Source organism: Ursus arctos, unplaced genomic scaffold (genome assembly GCF_023065955.2).
Source record: "Ursus arctos isolate Adak ecotype North America unplaced genomic scaffold, UrsArc2.0 scaffold_17, whole genome shotgun sequence".
NCBI classification, from domain to species: Eukaryota; Metazoa; Chordata; class Mammalia; order Carnivora; family Ursidae; genus Ursus; species Ursus arctos.
Window position 1 is genome coordinate 34,612,912 of NW_026622841.1, and position 21,958 is coordinate 34,634,869.

The following is a 21,958-nucleotide window of genomic DNA, read 5'->3' on the forward strand; positions in this document are numbered from 1 at the left end:
CCTAACACTTAAGAAGCAAAGGAAGCTTACCAAATTAATACAGAAAATCATACCTGGAACATATACTACTGATTGTTCTTCATCAGAAACTATGAAGAAGGTCATGAAGGAAAATACTAGAAAAGATCATCCAACATCCAAACGCTGCCTCTATTTGTACTTCTAATTCCTAATTTCTTTTTACCTGGGAATTTATAACAAACTTTTAAAAACAAAACTAGAAAGGAATGCATAAGATAAATGTAGCAAAATTAGTAGTCCTTTAAAGTTCACCTTTACATATCCATAACTATATGTTTTATAAAATTTTTGAAAGGCCTTGTTCCATAGAACTTTCATCCATGCTTATTCCCAAGTGAGATACCCTACCCTATAAATTCTGTTAAGTTCCTTTCATTTTCTTTCCTTTAGTAAACAAGGAGTTAAATGCTCCAGTTTTTTTTTTTTTTTTTTTATTGGAGAACTGGTAAGTTACTTTAGACATGAATAGATAATTTCAAAATGAGCTTTAGCTTTGAAGAATAAACACTGTTTGAGGGCAAGTCAATCATGCAAACACAAAGGTTTTTTTCTTCTGCAGTGCATTCATGAAATGTCCCAAGAAGCCCTACTATTTAACAAGTGGAAGAAACTTAAACTTTTTTTTTTTTTTAAGGACGGGTAGCTGGAGAGAGAATCTTAAGCAGGCTCCATGCCCAGCGTGGAGACCAAAGTGTGGCTTGATCTCACAACCCTGAGAATATGATCTGAGCCGAAATCAAGAGTCCGAGGCCTAGCCAACTGAGCTACCCAGGTGCCCCACAAGTGGAAGAAATATAAAACAAAAAGAACTATTTTGAATTTCAAAAGGAGAAATTTAGAAAGGCTAAGATCATACCACTGCTACAGAAGAAGAACCAATATAATAAAGCTTTCTTTTCAGAAACAAAATTTTATTCAGAACTCTATCTATATCCAGATACGTCCACAATTTGATAACCTTCTTTTACACTTCCGTGAAGTGTCTAAACAAATTTTTCCAAATGACTTAGAAAATTCCAGCTTTCTGTTCTTTTACAAAATGCTTTCTTTTCTAAGATTTCTAGACAAATTTATTGAAAATTTCCTTCCAGGTAAAGGCTGGAGTAAAACAGATTAAATAACATGTTCAAAAACTCAATATATTTCAGTTCAGGACCAACCATAGCTATAGAATCTTTTCAAGGAGTGCTGATTGTAAATGCTTAGCATCCGTAGAAGAATTGAGGAATACAAAAATAGTGCTACTGTCTGAGCCATCAGGTGATTTCTAATAGCTCCCTGCAGCGCACACATACTATCACAAGATTCAAGACTTTGGCTGTTAAGTAGTATGCCTAAACTTGAAATTCCCTCAGACATCGGACATGGAGCTTAGAAAATTTTAAGGGGCATAAGACAAGTAAACAAACAAAAATTAGACCGCACTAGACCAAGGAACCTGATAGTGGGTAACAGTGGAGCAGAGAGAATTTATAAATTCACTGGCACCCAATCTAAAAGACTAACAAAATGAAATTGTGCAGGCTCTTCTACAGCAAACACCAATCATTTTTTTTTTTTATATCCCTTGGGACTAGCAGACACAGTAGGCACTCAATAAATATTTAATTATTTGCTGTTGGAGATACAGACAAGAGAAAAGTTACCCAAGGGAAGAAAATTCAAGATGATTCAGGACAAGCTCCAATTGGCAGTGTCCTCAATTAGAAGATACAGTTGTGATGAATTTGCAGAATATTCTCCAAAGCTGACCTATGGAAAGACTAATGTAACTGAATCTGGGAAACATACTACACCTCCCTAGAATAGTCACAAAGAAGACTGCTCACAGCTGGAACAGACCAGCCACTGAGGACCCAACTCAGCTGCACCCAGATTTGGAAGCTCATCAAGTATTTCATTTTTTTAAAGATTTATTTATTTGAGAGAGGGGGAGCGGGGGTGGGGCATAGGGGCAAAGGGAGAGACAGTCCAAGTAAGACTCTGCATTGAGTGCATTGAGTGCCCATGTGGGACTCCACCTCAGGACCCTGAGAACACAACCTGAGCTGAAGCCAAGTCAGATGATTAACCAACTGCACCACCCAGGTGTCCCAAGAAGCTCATCAAGTATCTTATACTTTCTGCTCTCAAACCTGATACCACTTTGCTTCCTATTTAAGAAAAACAAACTGTAGAGATCTTTCATAAGCTTTATTTGCAGATGACATAATATTACATATAGAAAACCCTAAAGGCTTTACCAAAAAACTGTTAGAATAAATGAATTCAGCAAAGTTGCAAGATACAAAATCAATACGCAAAAAGCTGTTGTTTCTACACATGAATAACAGAAAGGGAAATTAAGAAAACAATCCCATTTACAACTGTATCAAAAAGAATACCTAGAAATAAATTTAACCAAGGAGGTGAAAGACCTATACACTGAAAACTTTAAGACACTATGAAAGAAACTGAAGACACAAATAGAAAGATATTCCATGCTTATAAATAGGAATAATTAATATTGTTAAAATGTCTATACTGCTCAAAGCAATCTACAGATTCAGTGCAACCTCTATCAAAATTCCAATGCAATTTTTCACAGAACTAGAACGAACAATCCTAAAATTTGTATGGAACCACAAAAGACCCCAAATAGCCAAGGCAATCTTAAGAATAAGGTTAAGCATCACACTTCCTAATTTCAATCTATATTACAAAGCTACAGTAATCAAAACAGTATGGTACTGGCATAAAAGCAGACACAAAGACCCTCATGATAGCTACCCTTTTTCTGCTTTTTCCTCATATCACCAATAATTATTGGACCTACAACATATTTTACTTATTCATGGCCTCATCTCATCTCACTAAAATGTAAGCACCAAGTGGGTGAGGATTTTCCACTGGTTTTGTTCAATGTTTGTTATCTCCGAACGTGAAAAAATGCCTGGCTCATAGTAAACCACCTATGAAAGAATGAAAGTGATATTTAATTCTATGAGGCACTGCCCAGCAACTCTTTGGTATTGTCTGTTTTTATCTTGTTGGGGTTCATTACCTACCACCCCAAGATGCGCCATTTTCGAATGCGGATTGTTTTGAGCTGAAAACCATCAAGGGCCAAAAGACTATGAAGAAACTTTGACCTCCCCACTGACTGCCTAAAAGACTTTGGATAGAGGACCTGCTCCCAGAAGGGAGATACCGCCATAAATAACCACAGTATAATATAAACAAGAGGTGGTAGGGAGGAATTTAGCAAAGTCTGTTAAAATTCCTCTCTATGTCCCATTGTTTCTAAAAGGCCCAGAAAACATTTGTTTACCAAACATTTATTCCTTTTTATCTTCCTAAGAATTGCTTTCCTTTCCTTGAAAGTCCCAGACCCCTACTCCCTTCTCCTTAGTTCCGAATGACAAGCATAACTCATTTTGCTTATCTTTGGAATCTCTCACATATATGTGGATTCCCCATATGAACCTAATTAAGTTTCATTTTTCTCCTCTTAATCTTCTCATGTCATTTTAATTCTTAGACCAGTCAGAAGTCCCTTGAAAGGTAGAGGAAAATTTCAAAATGTGGGGGTAAAACCCACTAGCTACATCCATGCTAAATATCTTTTCAATATAAAAATGCTAAATAAATTGATCTTAACAAGAGTTTTAAAAAATGAGCCTAAAAATATTTGAAATTGCATCCATCCCACATATCCTTTCTTATCATTTGTAATCTATCTTCATCTCACTATCTGAAGAACCCAAATATTTACTTTCTTCAAATACAAAGTTTAAAAAATATACAAACATATTTATGGGAAAGTCAAAGAGATAATATACACCAAATGTATATTGGAACTCTCATTGGGTTCTTTATGCCACCTCAGTTCTACTTTGATATCTTTGGAAGTTCTTTCTTAAGAAAAGTACAGTAAATTATAAAGCATCCTTAATGCTGGTACCAAACTCTAAATCCCCAGAATTAAAGCAGTAATTAGAAACCCAAGGTAGAATACAGAGGAAGAAACATATCTATTTCAGATCACCAAGAGCTGAAGAAAATAAACTTAGTACTTCACACTCTAACCTTTTGAGTTTCAATCACTTACCAGCAACACATGTGTGTGTAATTATTATTGACCCCAATGACTTTCCTGGCTAGTATATTATTTTAACATCAACATAAAGATTCTATTTTTAATTGAATATTCAATGGCATGGATTATAGCTACTGCAATGTTTTGACCAAGTAAGTCCCTCATAATTCATATTTGTTAATATCAAGTTAAAAATACTGTTAAGGATAATACACTGGGGTATATGGATACTGCAGAAACACTAATTTCTTTTGATATTACCAGGAGCTATAATGAAGGAGGAAAAAAGCAGTTTATGGCCGAAGGGGCATATTTTACTTGCGGATTTAACCCATAAAATGACAACATGGCATACTCATTTGTTTACACATAAGGTATAAAAATATACCTTGTGCAAAACAGCATTGCTGAATCATACTCTGCAGGAGATGAATAACTCATAAAGACAAAAGTAAAAAAGATGACGTTTAGTCACAGATGATCTGTCCTCACATGACAGAAACATCTAGGACTGGGAAATATCTCAATCACATTCCTCTAATTGTTTAGGCAAAGCACTGAAAATCCGTCTTTCAATAGTGTGAAAGGAATACCTGATTATACGTACATACTTTTTGGTATTTTACTCCTTTTACGCCTATGGGGTGGTCTAGGAAGTGATCCGTGTAACAGAAAAAGAGATCCAGATCCAAAGACACATGCTTAAACCCAATGATTCATAACTATCCTTATGCTTTTTAGCAAACACTCAGTAGCAAATTTACACTTGACATTGCTTTTGTGCCCTACGGACATTTAAAATGAAAATATCTGAGGCTGGATGATAATTGGTCATTATGTGGAATAGGTGGGGGAAATGGGTAATACTAGTAACCTTGCAATTCATTTCAAACATCGGAATTTCTATCAATGTAATCACCACCATTTCCCACCATTTTCTTCACTTTCAATGGGAAGATGAGTATTTCACATTAATTTTCAAAGTAAGGGAGAATGTAAGAGAAAAGAGAAGATGCCGGACTTCTATGTGAAATAAGGAATAATATGACCATATGAATAAGTGAGCATACAGGGCTGCTTCAACCAAGAGCACAGGTTCAGTTTATTCACCTATTAACTTAATCAGTGTCACAGCAATACACTGCCCCCCCCCACCATTTATACCTATCAGAACAATTCCATTGGTCATACATAAAGTTAAAGAATAATAACCAAAACCACATAGGTGGTTATGAAAGTGATTATACTAAAAAAGTACTTTATAAGCTGTTAACCTTCAAATATCTCCTCCATCAAAAATTCTATCATTGCAAGCACAGGGTTTCATGAGAAGATTCATCCCAATTTCCTGACTTCCTAATTCAGCCCAGTTCCCAATGCACATATTCTTTTTGCGTCCTTCCTGATATATATGGAAAAAAATATTTAATGTGCACAGTGCATTAGTATGTTTTCATCCACAGTGTATGTGCATGATTTTACTTGACTGTCACCCACCTATCAGAGACGAATCGTAATTATGTTTAGAAAGTGCCTAACACTAAACATTGAGCAGCAAGAATGCAAAAATATCCCTCCCTCCACATGACACTGTAATCCTAGTACTGTAATAAAGAAAACTGATAATATAATTTCATAAGTTTCACTGGGCGCTAAGTAGAATGTGCAGAGAATGATTCCGCCAAAGTTAACAGCAATGCTCAAATAATGCTATCATCAATCCTAGCAAACAGACAAAAAGACCTGCTCCGCAGGCACCCAATACACGGATTGCCCTCCCTTCCTCTAACACTCCTCTAACAAAAGTCAAGTCACTTACCAGGAAAGGATCAGGCTGGGAGAGTCAACCTAAACCGGAGAACGAACTAGTTCTGGCACACATCTCAACACAGTATTGAATTGGGAACACCACCACAACAGTAAAAGCTCCACAGCTTCTCCAACACCAGAACAATCCAAGAACTTCAATCCTGCCAGTGGTGATCCACAATCCATACGTAAATCAACACTACTTCCAGCAGTAATGATTTGCAACGCTTTTCATTCCATAACCAGCATCACCAGACCACGTTCGGCCCCACACCTCTCCGAAAATCCCAACATAAAAGTAAATCATCACTGACAGGCCTTCGAAGTCTGAAAAGGTCCTGACTTGCTCCCAACAACGCAGACCAAGGACAGTCCTAAACCAAGACAAAAAGGCTCCCTGTCCAGCCAACACCAGTCCCCCCGCAGAGACTCAGCCGGCTTGAGGTCACCACGGTCAGAGGGACCCTCCCAGCCCCCCGCAGGGCCACGATTCTAGGCCATCTTTCCAAAGCTCACCGCCAAGGAGGGCTGGGAAACATCAAGGCTGAGTCCCCACACTTAGAGCTCCAGCCTGGAGATAGAAACAGCCTCTCTGCTACCTAACAGCCCAGCCAGGGGAAAGCCCAGCACCTACACGGCGGCCGGAATGGACGGCCCCGCCCCCGGGGACAGCATAGAGCTTCGCCCCTCCACTCAGAGTCTCACGCGACCGCTCGCCGCCCCGGGGAGGGCGCCGGCGCCCCCTGCCAGGCGGGCAAAGGATACAGTCCCGGCTCCAGAACGCCGCCGCGCCCCGGCGGGAGGGGCCCGCCACGTCCGCCATCTTGAAACAACCGCCACTCCCGGCGTCGCGCCGGGGCCACCCCGCCCCGGCCTTCAGGCCCAGTCCCCATTGGCCGCACCGCTCAGAGGCCCGCCCCCGCTTGCGCGGTCTGCCCCGGCGGGGCGGTAGGGTCCCGGCAGAAGAGTCGCTGTGTCTCGGCGGCGTGGTGTGAAGCGACCGCCGGGGAAGCGGGAGCGAAAGTGCCGCTGAACTACTACTCCCAGAGCAGCCCGGGCCTCCCATCTCCGCGCCGCAGCGCTCTCAGGCGCCAAGCACTACAACTCCCGGCATGCCGTGAACTTGATGGCCGAGCCTGTGGGGCGGTGTCTAGCCCTCCCGCCCGGTCCCCGCCGCTGCCCCGGCCGCGCGCGGAGCGGGGACGCGAGCTATGGAGGAGACGCCGTCCCCGGGCTGCAGCAAGCCGCACCTCGAGAAGCTGACCCTGGGCATCACCCGCATCCTAGGTGAGTGGGGCGGGAAGCCGTGGAAGGAGACGGCGGAATGAGGGGATGTACACTAGAAGCAAGGAGGGTCGACGCGGACCCTGTGCTCCAGTGGGCATTGCTGCGGTGACTTCCGTTGTTAAGGAGGAGAGGACAGCCGGGTGTGTGACTAGGCCAGGGGAGCGTTTGCGGGGAGTGTTCGGACGCAGAGCTGGGAAGCCAAAGGTCCCCCCACCTCCAACCCAGTCCCACCCCAGGCCCCAGGAAGGACAGGCAAAGGTGCCCAAAAGGGAGGCAGCAGGCACCTGACAGTGGGGACGTTGGGTTTCCCGAGGGGCATTCTTGGTGGAGTATCCTTGAAACGCAAGCCCTTCCTCTGGTAGCAGAGAGCGGGGGAACGCTGCACGTAGCCTCCCAGGGCAGCAATTCCCACGCGCCTCCGGGTACCGCACACCAAGTGGTTGGAAGGAGTCGAGGCTTGCGCCTCTGAATGGGTTAGTTTTTCCTTTACTGAACCTTTACTTATCAGCCGCTGCTGTGTCACACTGAAAAAATCAACAGCTTAGATCCCCCCCAAGAAGTGTTGAAAGGCGACCAGTAGTCATCTATTACGGCTCTGAAATAGCACACAGGAGGAAGTGATTGACCTTCTCTGGGGAGTCAGGCAGTTAAGGAATATGTCCTACAGATGATGCTAGATTTTGAAAAACAAATTGAAGTTAGCCAGATAACCAAGGAAGAAAAAAGGAGCCTAAGTGGGCTGGGTGGCATGTTTTGATGCCTTTCTATTATATTTATAATAAAATCCAAAACCTGTACCGTGACCCTTAAGTCCGTTATGATCTGCCCTCATCTGTCTTTCTGACCTATTTTTACTCTCTTTTTGGCCACAGTGGCCTCCTTGTACCATAAACTCACTAAGCTTGTTCCTGCTTCAAGGCCTTTACTAGACTCCCCCCGCCCCCCCCCCCCGAATCTGGAGTTATCTTTCCCTCCATTCAAATCTCTGATTAAATATCATTACCTCAGAGAAGCCTTACCTGACTATACTTCTAATAACACCCTTCTCTATCATTACCTTCCCTTATCCTTTATATATTTTTTAATCTTTATGGCTTTATCACTACTTGGAATTACTTATTTGGTTGCTTTTTAAAATTTGCCTGTCTCTTCTGTAATAGAAGTCCATGGGTTTAGAAACTTTGTCTTATTCTCCCTGGTATTCCGCAGTGTCTACAGTAAATGCTGCAATAAATGAGGACGAAACACCATTATATGTTTGGGAGAAATAATAAACTTTAGAAATGAAGTAATAAAGTTGGGCAAGGAGAGATCTAATCATCAAGACCAATCATATCCTATCTCCTTATTAAAAAAGATATTTCTTTTGATTAATGTTTAATCTACTCAAGACTGGCCAACCAAATTTCCCTTAAGTTGTCAGTTCAATTTAAAGACCTAAATAATTAAATAACTGTAAACATTTTAAATTTCATTTATGCATTTAATATATTCCATCTATTATTAAGCATATCAGATGTCTGGCAAACTGGTAACACAGGCAAAACCTACCTAAGGAATTAAACAACTCTGATAATTAAATTTGTAGTGAAGCTGGCCTCCTGTAAATGTTCTAATACTATTTATAAATTTAATCAAAACCTAATAATTTCAAGTTAATCATAAGTAAAAAATCAATTATATTTTTATTTTTTCACATTTGGTTTTTGTTTTGAAAATATATAGAGAGGATTTTTAAAAACAAGGTGGCTGAAGTCAGTGGTGGGTGTGTAGTAAGCAAACTACCACACCAAAATCTCTCTAAATAATGTGTGAAATAACTCCATAACTATGACAATTCTATCAAAAACCAAGCCCAACACTACTTAAAAACAGAGAATGCCAAAAGTGCAAAGTAACTATGAGTAAAGAGAAAAAACTACAAATCACAGCACTGTCCCTGCCCCCCTCCTTCACTGCTGGAAGGCTCTGTAGCAAGCAAAGGCAGAGCCAGAAATGACGCCAGCAAAGAGGCTGGTTGAAGCAACAGAAAGTTTAAAACCACCCCAATCTGAAAATACAACAGTAACCGCTGGGTAGATCAGAGCAGGGCTGCAGGAAAGTGACTTCAGAGTAGGTGCTATTTAAGGGGTTGGCTGTGCAATTTAAAGGGGAGGAGAAATGTGCAAAAAAGGAAGGGTCCTTTGGCAATTGATGGTAAAAGGGCAAAGAAAAAGGAAAGCTCACATCTCTCTCCCATACACAAAAAACCTGCTAAAATACCTGGATTTTGCTTCAACTGACTAGAAAGGATGTCATTAAAGTAGACATCTTGTTAAACACAATTTCACAAAATGAACAAGAGCAAAGTAGAACCTATAGAGAACTAATGCTAAAATCAGGAAATGCTGAACAATCAACTGAGGAAGAATTTCTTTATGATGTTAAAGTGTTTCCTACACAGTGGAACAAGGAGTAGGGAAATGTTACATTTTGATAACAGCTTATTAAATATAGTGTGTAAGATCTACCTGAGATGCAACAAGATCATTTCAGTTGACTTTTGAACAACACAGGTTTGAACCATGTGGGTACATTTATAAATGGATTTTTTTTTACAGTACAGTAGTATAAATGTATTTTCTCTTTCGATTTTCTTAACATTTTCTTTTTTCTAATTTATTATAATACAGTATATAATACATATACAAAATATGTGTTAATCAACTGTTTATGTTATCAGTAGGGTTTCCCATGGTAGGCTATTAGTAAAGTTTTTGGAGAGTCAAAAGTTATACGTGGATTTTCAACTTCATCGGGGGTTAGTTCATAACCCCAAACCCTGCATTATTCAAGGTTCAACTGTATAATATATCTCTCCATCTTAGATTTCTCTCCTTTTTTTTTTGTAATTCTTGTTTTAAATCATTTTAATTTTTTCATCATGGTAAGTGTATTCTTTAATCCTTATCCTCTATTTCCCCATTACCCCACCTACCTCCCCTCTGGTAACCATCAGTTCTCTATAGCTAAAAGTCTGTTTCTTGGTTTGTCTTTTTTTCTTTCCCTCACTTGTTTGTTTTGTTTTTTAAATTCCACATATGAGTGAAATCATGTGATACTTGGTCTTTGACTGATTTCACTCAGCACGCTACCCTCTGGCTCTGTCCATATTGTTGAAAATGGCCAGATTTCATTTTTAATGGTTGAATAATATTCCATTGTATATGTATACCACATCTTTGTCCCTTTATCAGTGAGTGGATGCTTGGGCTGCTTCCATAGTTTGGCTACTGTAAATAATGCTGCAGTAAACATAGGAGTGCATGTATCTCTTTAAATTAGTGTTTTTGTATTCTTTGGGTAAGTACCCAGTAGTGTGATTACTGAATCATAGGGTAGTTCTATTTTTAATTTTTTGAGGAACGTCTATACTGTTTTCCACAGTGTCTGCACCAGTTTGCGTTCCCACCAGCAGTGCAAGAGGGTTCCTTTTTCTTCACATCCTCACTAACACTTGTTGTTTCTTGTGTTTTTAATTTTAGCCATTGTGACAGCAGTGAGGTGATATCTCATTGTAATTTTGATTTGTATTTCCTTGATGATAAGTAATGATCATCTTTTCATGTGTCTGTTAGCCATCTGTATATCTTCTTTGGAGAAATGTCTCTTCATGTCTTCTGCCCATTTTATAATTGGATTATTTGGGTTTTTGGGTGTAAAGTTTTATAAGGCATCTGCCTTCGGCTCAGGTCATGATTCCAGGGTCCTGAGATCGAGTCCCACATTGGACTCCTTGCTCAACGGGGAGCATGGTTCTCCCTCTGCCTTCCGATCCCCCTGCTTGTGCATGCTCTCGTGCACGCTCTCTCTCTCTGACAAATAAATAAATAAAATGTTTAAAACTTAAATGTGGGAGTTCACGTGCGGGACAGTCAAGCCATCTGTTCCTAGGTTACCCAGGGCTTTTAAAAATGGGAACTTCCAGGTGGGGTGCCCTTGTTCCTAGTTGTTTAGCTAGTAGCTGTGTCATACAGCTGGCAGTTTGCTTATTTAAGATGGATGTATTTGAAGTGGAAGGGTTGGCAATCAAGAGCTTCATGTCAGGTACTTATATTGTGTGTCCTCCAGCAACCCTAGACACTAGACTACCCTGTGGGTGTAGTCGGATGACATCATTATGCAGCCAGTTGGATTGTTAACAAAGAATTCTGTATTATTCTGTCCTACAAAAGTTGGAATAGTAGACTGCTAAGACAAATTGAAGCTAGGCTCTGCATTTCCGTAGGATAATTGCTAAAGGGCTTTGCAGAGGGGCACACAAAGACTTTTGCACATAAACTCTTAACTAGACCCATACTTGGAGTAAGTCTGGGCACTTGGAGTGGCCTAGCCTCTCAGCCTCAATATCCTTGCTATAAAATGTGAATAATAACATTTACTATTCATTGTCTTGGCTTTGGTGGAACATTACCAAATGCCGCCATCCCTGAAGGACAGATAAAATCTTCCATCCTAACTAGTCAAGGGCATAGCAAGGACTTAGCCCAGGTCTAATGGCTTGAAGCTCATGGTGTTTTTCCACCATAGTACCATGGTTCCCAATATCTTAGGACACTGAACAGAAGGCAGGAAAAAAAAATTGTGTATATGGTACTTTTTGCTTTTCCAGAGCACCTTTACCTTTGCTTCTTCTGCTTCCCTTATCAAGGCAAATATTGTAATTATTGTCTCTCTGAATGCTAAGGAAGGTGAAGGCTCATCTAACGTCACACGACTAGTGAATGCGTAAAGCAAGAGTAGAATATGTGGAGTCCAGAATTCTTAGCTTCCTATATTGGGCTCTTGGTACATCTCAGGATCTGAATGAACTTTGTGACAACTTGGAGGAAACTTTATGATGCACAGAAAGGACACTAACATGATTACAGAATCAGTGAACTGTGTTGTGATATTCTGACTTATAAGAAATATGTATTTGCTCACTCAGATGACAGCTGACCCTTGAACAAGGCAGAATTAGGGCTGCTCTTAGCCACCCCCCAACAGTAGAGAATCTGTATATAACTTTTAACTACCCCAAAACTAAATAGCCTACAGTCAACCAGAAATCTTACCGATAACAGTTGATTAACACATTATTTTGTATGTTGTATGTACTCTGTATTCTCATAATAAAATAGAGAAAATGTTATTAAGAAAATCATAAAAAATACATTTACAGTACTGTATTTATTGAAAAAAAAAAAAAATGTTCAAGTGGACCCATGCAGTTCAAACCCATGTTCAAGGGTCAGCTGTGTATTTTGTCTTAGTCCACAGTTCCTGGCTTATAGGTCCCCAAACCCTTGGAATTTCCCAAGTGTTGAAAGTGGTAAAGATCTTTCATTATGTTAATGAGGTGACTTTCAGAAAGCATTTAAGGTTGAGGGCCGGCTGCCAGTGGATCCAACCATGTGATTAGATGGTTGGTACTTTTAGTCCCATTCCCTGACCTTTAGGAAAGGATGAGGGTCTGAAGGTTGAGTCAGTCTTCAATGACTGATGATTTATCAATCGTGCCTATGTAATGAAGCCTCCATAAAAACCCAGAAATTTCCAGGTTGGTGAACACATGGAGGTGTGGGGAGAGTAGCCTGCCTGGAGAGGGCATGGAAGCTCCACGCCCCTTCCCACATACCTTGTCCTAAGCATCTCTTCCATCTGGCTGTTCCTAGCTTATATTCTTTAATAATAAACCAGTAATCCAGTAAGTAAAATGTTTCTCTGAGTTCTGTGGGCCACTCTGGAAAATTAATGGAACCTGAGAATGGGGTCTTAGGAACCTCCTGATTTATAGTCAGTTGGTCAGAAGTACAGGTGACAGCCTGGGCTTTTGACTGGTGTTTGAAGTAAAAAGAGAGAGGGTCTTGAGAGTCCCCAGTCTGTAGCAGGTCGGTCGGGAAGCAGAGGTGAAAACCTGGACTCGTATCTGGTGTCTGAAGTAGGGAGGGGGGCAGTCTTATAGACTGAACCCTTAACCTGTGGTATCTTATGCTGTCTTCTTGCAGGACACCAGGAATTGCTTGTTGGTATGGGGATGGCTCTCCACAAAAATGTTGGAGAGTTTGTCCAGGAACCATTTTATACATTAAACTAGATTAGAAGTCTCTGCCTTATGCTTAAGAGATTTTAAAAATTCTTTTCAATACATTCCCTGTTTACAGTATTTACTTATAGTAAATAACCAAAATATTCAAAATAGAATATAATTAAGTATAAACATATGTGCCCGCTCTCTCTCTCTCACATAAATAAGATCTTTAAAAGGGGGGGACACCTGGGTGGCTCAGTCGGTTAACCATCTGCATTCGGTTCAGGTCATGATCCCAGGGTCCTGGGATTGAGTCCCGTGATGGGCTCCTTGCTTAGCGGGGAATCTGCTTCTCCCTCTCTCTGCCCACCCTGCCGCTTGTGCTCTTGCATGCGTGCACTCTCTCTCTCTCGAATAAATAAAATCTTTAAAAAAAAAAAATGAACATATGTGGCCCCAACCCTGCATATCAGAAAAAGCAGAGATCACGGTGAATCATCTGAAATGGTTTCATGGAGGAGGTGGAACTTTAGCAGAGCCTTGAAGTATGGGTAGAACTTGGGAGGTGGACACTTTTGGGTGTGTATAATGGGAAGGAGATACAGCATAATCAAAGATGAGTACAGATTTAGTTCGGGGGGGGGGGTACACAGGGGTGGTGACAATGAGGAAACTGACATACCTGGAACAGAGGGTTTGGACTACAGGGTGGAAGAAGTTAAGACCAGATGGAGAACCCAGTAGATCAGATGGAAAACAAGCCTAGGTATGAAGAAAGTCCTCTGCTGGAGGATGGATCAAAGCACAGAGAGTTTGTGGCTTTGATTGCGTCTACACTTGCAGTGACCATGGCCTAAAACAGTGGTGGCAATGGGAATAATCTCTGCAATACCACAAAGAGAAAAGCGGGTAGGCTTTGTATTAGTTCGCTAGGGCTGCCATAGAATGTACCACAAACTAGGTGGTTTAGAACAACAGATTTATTCTCACAGCCCTAGAGGCCAAAAGCCTGAAACCATAGGGTTGGCAGTGTCACTCTCATTCTGAAACCTGGAAGGGAAGAACCTGCCTTGCCTCTTTTCTTTTCTTTTTTTTTTTTTTAAAGATTTTGTTTATTTATTTGACAGAGATAGAGACAGCCAGCGAGAGAGGGAACACAAGCAGGGGGAGTGGGAGAGGAAGAAGCAGGCTCATAGCGGAGGAGCCTGATGTGGGGCTCGATCCCATAACGCCGGGATCACGCCCTGAGCCGAAGGCAGACGCTTAACCGCTGTGCCACCCAGGCGCCCCTGCCTTGCCTCTTTTCTAACCTCTGGTGGTCTGCCAGCAGTCTTTAACATTCCTTGTATTACAGATCTGACACTCCATTTCTCCATCTTCATGTGGCCCTCTTCCCTCTGTCTCTCCACAAAGCATTCTTTTTATAAGGATACCAGTCATATTGGATTTGAGGTCCACCCTACTCCACTGTGACCTCCTTTTAGCTAATTACATATTCAGTGACCTTATTTCCAAATCAAGTCATATTCTGAGGAACTGGCAGTTAGGACTTCAACATGTATTTTTTGTGAGGGACACAATTCAACCCATAGCAGATTTTGTGTCTTTGGTTAAGGATTTCAAGATCCTGAGTGTGGTAAGCACAAGTAGAGAATGTAGGAGGAGGTATCAAAGTCTGTTGAATTCCAAGTTAGGTGGCTTCTTTCGTACCTCAGAATGAATGCTAGGACATAGCTCCACAAAGAGATTATTTGGAGACCTTTTCCTGCTTTCAAGATTTAGAGTCAAGATTTATTTTGTTTTCAGTATATTTCTGGATGGAATCCATTTGTCATAGTGTTAGCCTAAACTACGAAATCTGGGATCTCGTGGAGTACGGATGGGTTTTATTTAGAAGAAAAAGTAACAAACAAGTTTTATATTTTGTAAAAGTTTATTGAGGTGCTATTCTTTATTCCTGTTGGCCATGTCGTAAGTGAGAAGTTGAGGTATGAAATCACTAGGAATGTAGAATCTCTGATTTTTGTTCAACAACTGAAGTACTGAGCAGGGACTGAGTGTAGTGGGTGTTCTGATGATGTCCTTTCTTCCAGGTTGATTGCATGGTCCTAGGTTGTGGGACTGAGTGCCTTTGAAGGACTGACCAGTTCTTCCTGTTTTTATAGGGATAATAATACTGCTCAGAGGAATCTGATATTCCTAGGTACTCATCAACAGTCAGCCTCTAGTATTGAAATATGTGAGAGCAGGCTCATTGCAACTCTACAGACTCTCTTTTCCTCTTCCAGAATCTTCCCCAGGTGTGACAGAGGTGACTATCGTAGAGAAACCACCTGCTGAACGTCATATGATTTCTTCATGGGAACAAGTAAGTGTTGCCCTTTTGAATCCTCACATCCCCACAAGGAGAGGTCAATTCCAATGGCCCTAAGAAGGAAAAATTAGGGCAGGAAACCTGTTCTTACCTCAGGCCACAGCTGCCTTCAGGGTAGAGTTCACCCTTCTCTCTCTTTCTATTCAGGCCACTTAACGTTCCCTTCAGTTCCATACCATTTCCCTAGTCTGGAGGATCTCCTCTGAGCCCCACTATCATTTGGAGGCAGTGGAACTTTAAAGTTGTATACAACAGAGCTAAAAATCCAGCAAGGAAGGAAAAATTAAATATTAATAAGCATGCTGGGCAGAATGTGGTTAAGTGTTACAGAGAAGTACTAACCAGATTGATAGCTTCTGCTTCCCCAACTCTCCTCTGAACTTGTATTTATTTAATACAAGTTTTAAGCTCGTAAAAATGGAGCCAGGCATTGTGCTTGGTGTTGATTCCTGGGGATTCAATGGTAATCAAAAAACAGTTCCTTACCTCTTAATGTTACTATCTAAGACACAGTGTGGATCATTATGAGTATAATTATTTAGCACTGTGAGAGAGAGGGGCAAATGGAGCATTGTCAGGAGGCTTGACCCAGTCTGGAGGTTAAGAAAGGTTTTTCCTAAAGAAGTTAGGAGAAGTTGTTAACCAGATAGATGGGATCTGGGAAGAAGGGGCTTTCAACCTGTGTGAAGTCTTTGAAATGGCAGGGATTAAATTTTCCAAGAGCATAAAGCAGGTCCCTGTGGCTGGTGCACGGGAGAGCAAAGGAGAGAGGTTGGCCAGGACCAGCCCATGCAGACTTCTTAGATGGTCAGGAGTTTGCCCTTTTTTTTTTTTTTTTTTTTTTTCAAAAGCTTTTTTTTTTTTTGCGGGGGGCAGGGGGTGGCAGAGGGAGAGAGAATCTTAAGTATGTGGGACTCGATTTCACAACCCTAAGTTCATGACTTAAGCCGATATCAAGAGTTGGACGCTTAATCGACTGAGCCACCCAGGTGCCCCTAAGCTTTTAGTTTAATTCCAGTTAGTTAAGATACAGTGTTATATTAGTTTCAGGTGTACAATATAGTAATTTAACACTTTCATACATTACCCTGTGCTCATCACAAGTGCACTCCTTAATCCCCATCACCGTTTAACCTCCCCCTTCCCCTCTGGTAACCATCAGTTTTTTCTCTATAATTAAGAGTCTGTTTCTTGATTTGTCTCTTTTCTTCCCCCTTTGATCATTTGTTTTCTTAAAATTCCACATATGAATGAAATCATATGGTATTTGTCTTTCTCTGACTTATTTCTCTTAGCATAATACACTCTAACTCCATCCATGTCCTCACAAATGGGAAGATTTCATTCTTTTTTTTTATGGCTGAGTACTATTCATGTATATATCTGTGCCACATCCTGTTTATCCATTCATCTATAGATGGAAACTTGGGCTGCTTCCGTATCTTGGCTGTTGTAAATAATGCTATTATATAAATGGGGTGCATGTATCCCTTTGAATTGCTGTTTTTGTATTCTTGTGCAATTGCTGGATTGTAGGCTAGTTCTCTTTTTAATTTGTTGAGGAACCTCCGTACTGTCTTCCACAGTGGCTGCACTGGTTTGCATTCCTCCCAACAGGGCAAGGAGATTCCTTTTTCTCCATATCCTCGCCAGACACCACCACCTGTTGTTTCTGTGTTGCTGATTTTAGCCATTCTGACAGGGGTGAGATGCTCTCTCATTGTAGTTTTGATTTGCATTTCCCTGATGATAAGTGATGATGAGCATCTTTTCACATGTCTGTTGGCCACCTGTATGTTTTCTTTGAAAGAATGTCTTCTGCCCATTTTATGATTATTTGATTTTTGGGTGTTGAGTTTGATAAACGCTTTCTATATTTGGGACACTAACCTCTTATCAGATATGTCATTTGCAAATACTTTCTCCCATTCTGTACATTGTCATTTAGTTTTGTTGTTTCCTTTACTCTGCAGAAGTTTTTTATTCTTATGTAGTCCCAAAAGCTTATTTTTGCTTTTATTTCCCTTAGTAGACATAGCTAGAAAAAAGTTGCTTTGGCTGATGTCAAAGAAGTTACTGTCTGTATTCTTTTCTAGGATTTTTATAGCTTCAGGTCTCACATTTAGGTCCTTAGTCCATTTTGAATTTTCTCAACACCACTTGTTGAAGAGACTGTCTTTTTCGCATTGGATGTTACTTCCTGCTTTGTCAGAGATTGACCATATAGTTGTGGGTCTTTTGTTCTGATCCCTGTGTCTTTTTTTGTGCCAGTACCATACTGTTTTGATTACTACAGCTTGGTAATATAGCTAGAAGTCCAGAATTGTGATGCCTCTAACTTTGCTTTGCTTTTTCAAAACCACTTTGGCAATTTGGCGTGTTTTGTGATACTGTACAAATTGTTTGTTTTAGTTCTGTGAAAAATGCTGTTGGTATTTTGATTGGGATTGCATTAAATGTATAGATTGCTTTGGGTATTACAGACATTTTTAACAATATTGCTTCCTCCAGTCCGTGAGAATGGAATGTTTTTCCATTTCTTTGCATTGTCTTCAATTTCTTTTATCAATGTTTTTGTTTTTGTTTTTAAAGAGAGAAAGAGAGCCTGGGAACAGCGGGAGGGGTAGAGGGAGAGGAAGAATCCTCAAGCTGACTGGCTACTGGGCAGAGGGCCCTACTCGGTGCTTAATCCCAGGACCCTGAGATCATGACTGGGGCCAAATTCAAGAGTCGGACGCTCAACCGACCGAGCCACCGAGGTGCCGCTCTTTCATCAGTGTTTTATAGTTTTCAGAGTACTGGTTTTTCACCTTGTTGGCTAGGTTTATTCCTAGGCATCTTATTATTTTTAGTGCAATTGGAAACAGGATTGTTCTCTTAATTTCTCTTTCTGCTGCTTCATTATTGATGTATAGAAATGCAGCAGAATTCTCTACGTTGATTTTGTATCCTGGGACATTACTGATTTCATTTATCAGTTCTAGAAGTTTTGGGGGGAGTCTTTTAGGTTTTTTGTATGAAGTATTGTGTTCTCTGCAAATAGTCAGTTTGACTTTTTCCTTAACGATTTGGATGCCTTTTGTTTCTTTTTGACGTCGGATTGCTGAGGCTAGGACTTCCAATACTGTGTTGGATAAAAGTGGTGAGAGTGAACATCCTTGTCTTGTTCCTGACCTTAGGGGAAAGCTCTGTTTTTCCCCATTAAGGATGATATTAGCTGTGGGTTTTTCGTATATGGCCCTTATTATGTGGAGTTATGTACTCTCTAAACCTACTTTGTTGAGGATTTTTATCATGAATGGATGTTGTTGTACTTTGTCAGATGCTTTATCTAGATGCATCTATTGAAATAATCATATGGTTCCTATCCTTTCTCTTATTAATGTGACATATCGCATTGATTGATTTGAGAATATTGAATCACGCTTTTAGCCCAGGAATAAATCCCACTTGATCGTGGGATTTTTTTAATGTATTGTTGGATTTGGTTTGCTAGTATTTTGTTCAGGACTTTTGTATCTATGTTCATCAGGGATACTGGCCTGTATGTCTGATGTCTTTATCTGGTTTTGGTATCAGGGTACTGCTGGCCTTAAGGAATGAATTTGGAAGTTTTCCTTCCTTTTCTATTGTTTGAGAAGAATAAGTATTAACACTTTAAATGTTTGGTATAATTCACCTGTGAAACCGTCTAGTCCTGGACTTCTGATTTTTGGGAGTGTTTTTAGCCTTCAGTTTCTTTGCTTGTTATTGGTCTGTTCAGATTTTCTATTTCTTCCTGTTTCAGTCTTAGGAGTTTATATGTTCTAGGAATTTATTAATTTCTTCAAGGTTGTCCAATTTGTTGGCATATAGTTTTTCATAATCTCTTATGATTGTTTGTATTTCTGTGGTTTTGTTATTCTCTCTCACTTTTGATTTATTTGAGTTCTTTTACTTTTTTCATGATAAGTCTGGTTAGAGGCTCGTCAGTTTTATTGATTTTTTTCGAAGAACCAGCTCCTGGTTTTATTGATCTGCTTTATTGTTTTTTTAGTGTCTAAATCATTTTTTTCTGCTCTAGGCTTTATTATTTCCTTCCTTCTGCTGCTTTTAGGCTTCGTTTGTTCTTTTTCTAGCTCCTTTAGGTGTAAGGTTAGGTTGTTTATTTGAGGTTTTTCTTGCTTCTTGAGGTAGGCCTGTTTTACTATAAACTTCCCTCTTAGAACCACTTTTGCTGTATCCCAGAAGTTTTTTTTTTTTTTTTAAAGATTTTATTTATTTATTTGACAGAGATAGAGACAGCCAGCGAGAGAGGGAACACAAGCAGGGGGAGTGGGAGAGGAAGAAGCAGGCTCATAGCAGAAGAGCCTGATGTGGGGCTCGATCCCATAACGCCAGGATCACGCCCTGAGCCGAAGGCAGACGCTTAACCGCTGTGCCACCCAGGCGTCCCTGTATCCCAGAAGTTTTGAACCATCGTATTTTCATTTTCATTTGTTTCCATGTACATTTTTATTTCTTGTTTAATTTCCTGGTTGACCCATTCATTGTTTAATAACATGTCATTTAACTCCATGTATGTGTGGTCCTTCCAGATTTTTTCTTGTGGTTGACTTCTAGTTTCATAGCACTGTGGTCAGAAGATATGCATGGTATGATTTCAGTCTTTTTTTTTTTTTTTAAGATTTTATTTATTTGAGAGAGAGGAGAGAGAGAGAGAGAAAGTGAGCACAAGCAGCGGTAGGAGGGGCAGAGGAGAGGGAGAAGCAGATTCCCTGCTGAGCAGGGAGCCCGCCACGCAGGGCTCAATCCCAGGACCCTGAGATCATGACCTAAGCCACCCAGGTGCCCCTGATTTCAATCTTCTTAAACTTGTTGAGGTTTGTTTTGGAGGCTAATATATGATCTGTTCTGGAGAATGTTCTGTGTGCACTTGAAAAGAATGTCTATTCTGCTGTTTTAGAATGGAATATTCTGAATGTGGGATGTTCTGTTTTATGTATTTGGGTGTTCCTATGTTGGGTGCATAAATATTTATAATTGTTATATCTTGTTGGAATGTCACCTTTATCACTGTATAGTGTCCTTCTTTTTCTCTTATTACAGTCTTTGTTTTAAAGTCAATTTTGTCCAATGTAAGTATTGCAACTCTTGCTTTTTTTTTTTTTTGACATCCACTTTTATGATAGATGTTTCTCCATCCCCTCACTCTCATTCTGCAGGTGTCTGTAGATCTAAAATGAATCTCTTGTGTGAGGTGCCTGGGTGGCTCATTCGGTTAAATGTCTGCCTTCTGCTCAGGTCACGAAGGCAGGGTCCTGGGATGGAGTCCTCCATCGGGCTGCCTGCTAAGTCCCCCTGCCCCTCCCCACTGCGAATGCGTGTGTGCTCACAAAAATAAATAAAATCTTAAAAAAAAATGAGTCTCTTATAGACAGCATCTTCGAGAGTTCTTGGTTCTTGGTTTTTTTATCCACTCTGTCACCCTTCATCTTTTGATGGGAGCATTTAGTCCATTTACATTTAAAGTAATTATTGATAGATATGTATTTATTGCCATTTTATTACTTGGGTTTGTGAAGATTTTCTCTGATCTTTTCTTGTCTGTCTTTGATGTTTTGCTGATTTTCTTTAATGATATATTTGGATTTCTTTGTTGTTATTCTTTGCATATATATCAGTGGTTTTTTATATATGATTGCCGTTAGGTTTGCATATAACCTCCTGCATATAGCAGTATGTTTTAAGTTGATGATCATTTAAGTTTGAACCCATTCTTTTCTCCTGTCTTCCCCACATTTTTGGTGTATGTTATTTTATATCCTTTTTGTGAGTTCTTTGATTTTTTTTATAGCAAAATCCATTTTTACTCCTTTTGTGTTTCCTGCCTTCATACTGTCACTTTGGTCTCTCCTTTCCACTCAGAGGAGGAGTTTGCTCTTTATTGTGAGAGCAAAGGAGAGCCATTGAAATGTTTTAAGTAGGGAACTGGGAAGGTCAGATTTCTGCTTTGGAAAAATCACTGTGTCTGAGGAGTAGCAAGTGGATTTGACTAGGGGGCAAAAAATTACCCTGCCATTTAATGAGTGCCTATTAACACATGTCATTTAATTTATTTTAGTTAATCCTCATAATAACCCTGCAAGGTAGGTATTGATATCTCCATGTTATAGATGAAGAAACTGAGCCCCAGGGAGGTGAAAGAATTTGCGCTGGTTCACATGGCTACCAAGTGGCAGAGCCTGAATTCGAGCTGAGTGTTACCTGCTTCTAAGCATGTGCTGTGTCTGTTCTGCCAGACTGCCCTCGTAATGGAGGGCAGCACTGTGGCAGCCTTCTCCTGAGCATCCCACAG

The 21,958-nt window shown here is 40.3% G+C and overlaps 2 protein-coding genes across 12 annotated transcripts in view; one reads left to right on the top strand and one right to left on the bottom strand.

Moving 5' to 3' along the window:
- Positions 1 to 6,903, bottom strand: part of KIAA1328 (KIAA1328 ortholog) — a 335,798-nt gene extending 328,895 nt beyond the window's left edge. For 3 of the 8 annotated variants that reach the window (XM_026496213.4, XM_057313119.1, XM_026496212.4), the window contains exons 1-2: positions 6,674 to 6,903; positions 54 to 89 (exon numbers count right to left, since the gene is read on the bottom strand). In XM_026496213.4, the coding sequence (XP_026351998.4) occupies positions 54 to 89; positions 6,674 to 6,731 (94 nt within the window). In that variant the 5' untranslated portion in view covers positions 6,732 to 6,903. The other 5 variants (XM_057313121.1, XM_057313120.1, XM_026496217.4 and 2 more) reach the window with 5 other exon arrangements.
- The window catches only part of TPGS2 (tubulin polyglutamylase complex subunit 2), a 67,897-nt gene continuing 52,795 nt past the window's right edge, over positions 6,857 to 21,958 (top strand). The window contains exons 1-2 of one of the 4 annotated variants that reach the window (XM_048218475.2): positions 6,857 to 7,195; positions 15,536 to 15,615. In XM_048218475.2, the coding sequence (XP_048074432.1) occupies positions 7,120 to 7,195; positions 15,536 to 15,615 (156 nt within the window). In that variant the 5' untranslated portion in view covers positions 6,857 to 7,119. The remainder of the gene's footprint in view (positions 7,196 to 15,535; positions 15,616 to 21,958) is intronic. The other 3 variants (XM_026496221.4, XM_026496219.4, XM_026496218.4) reach the window with 3 other exon arrangements.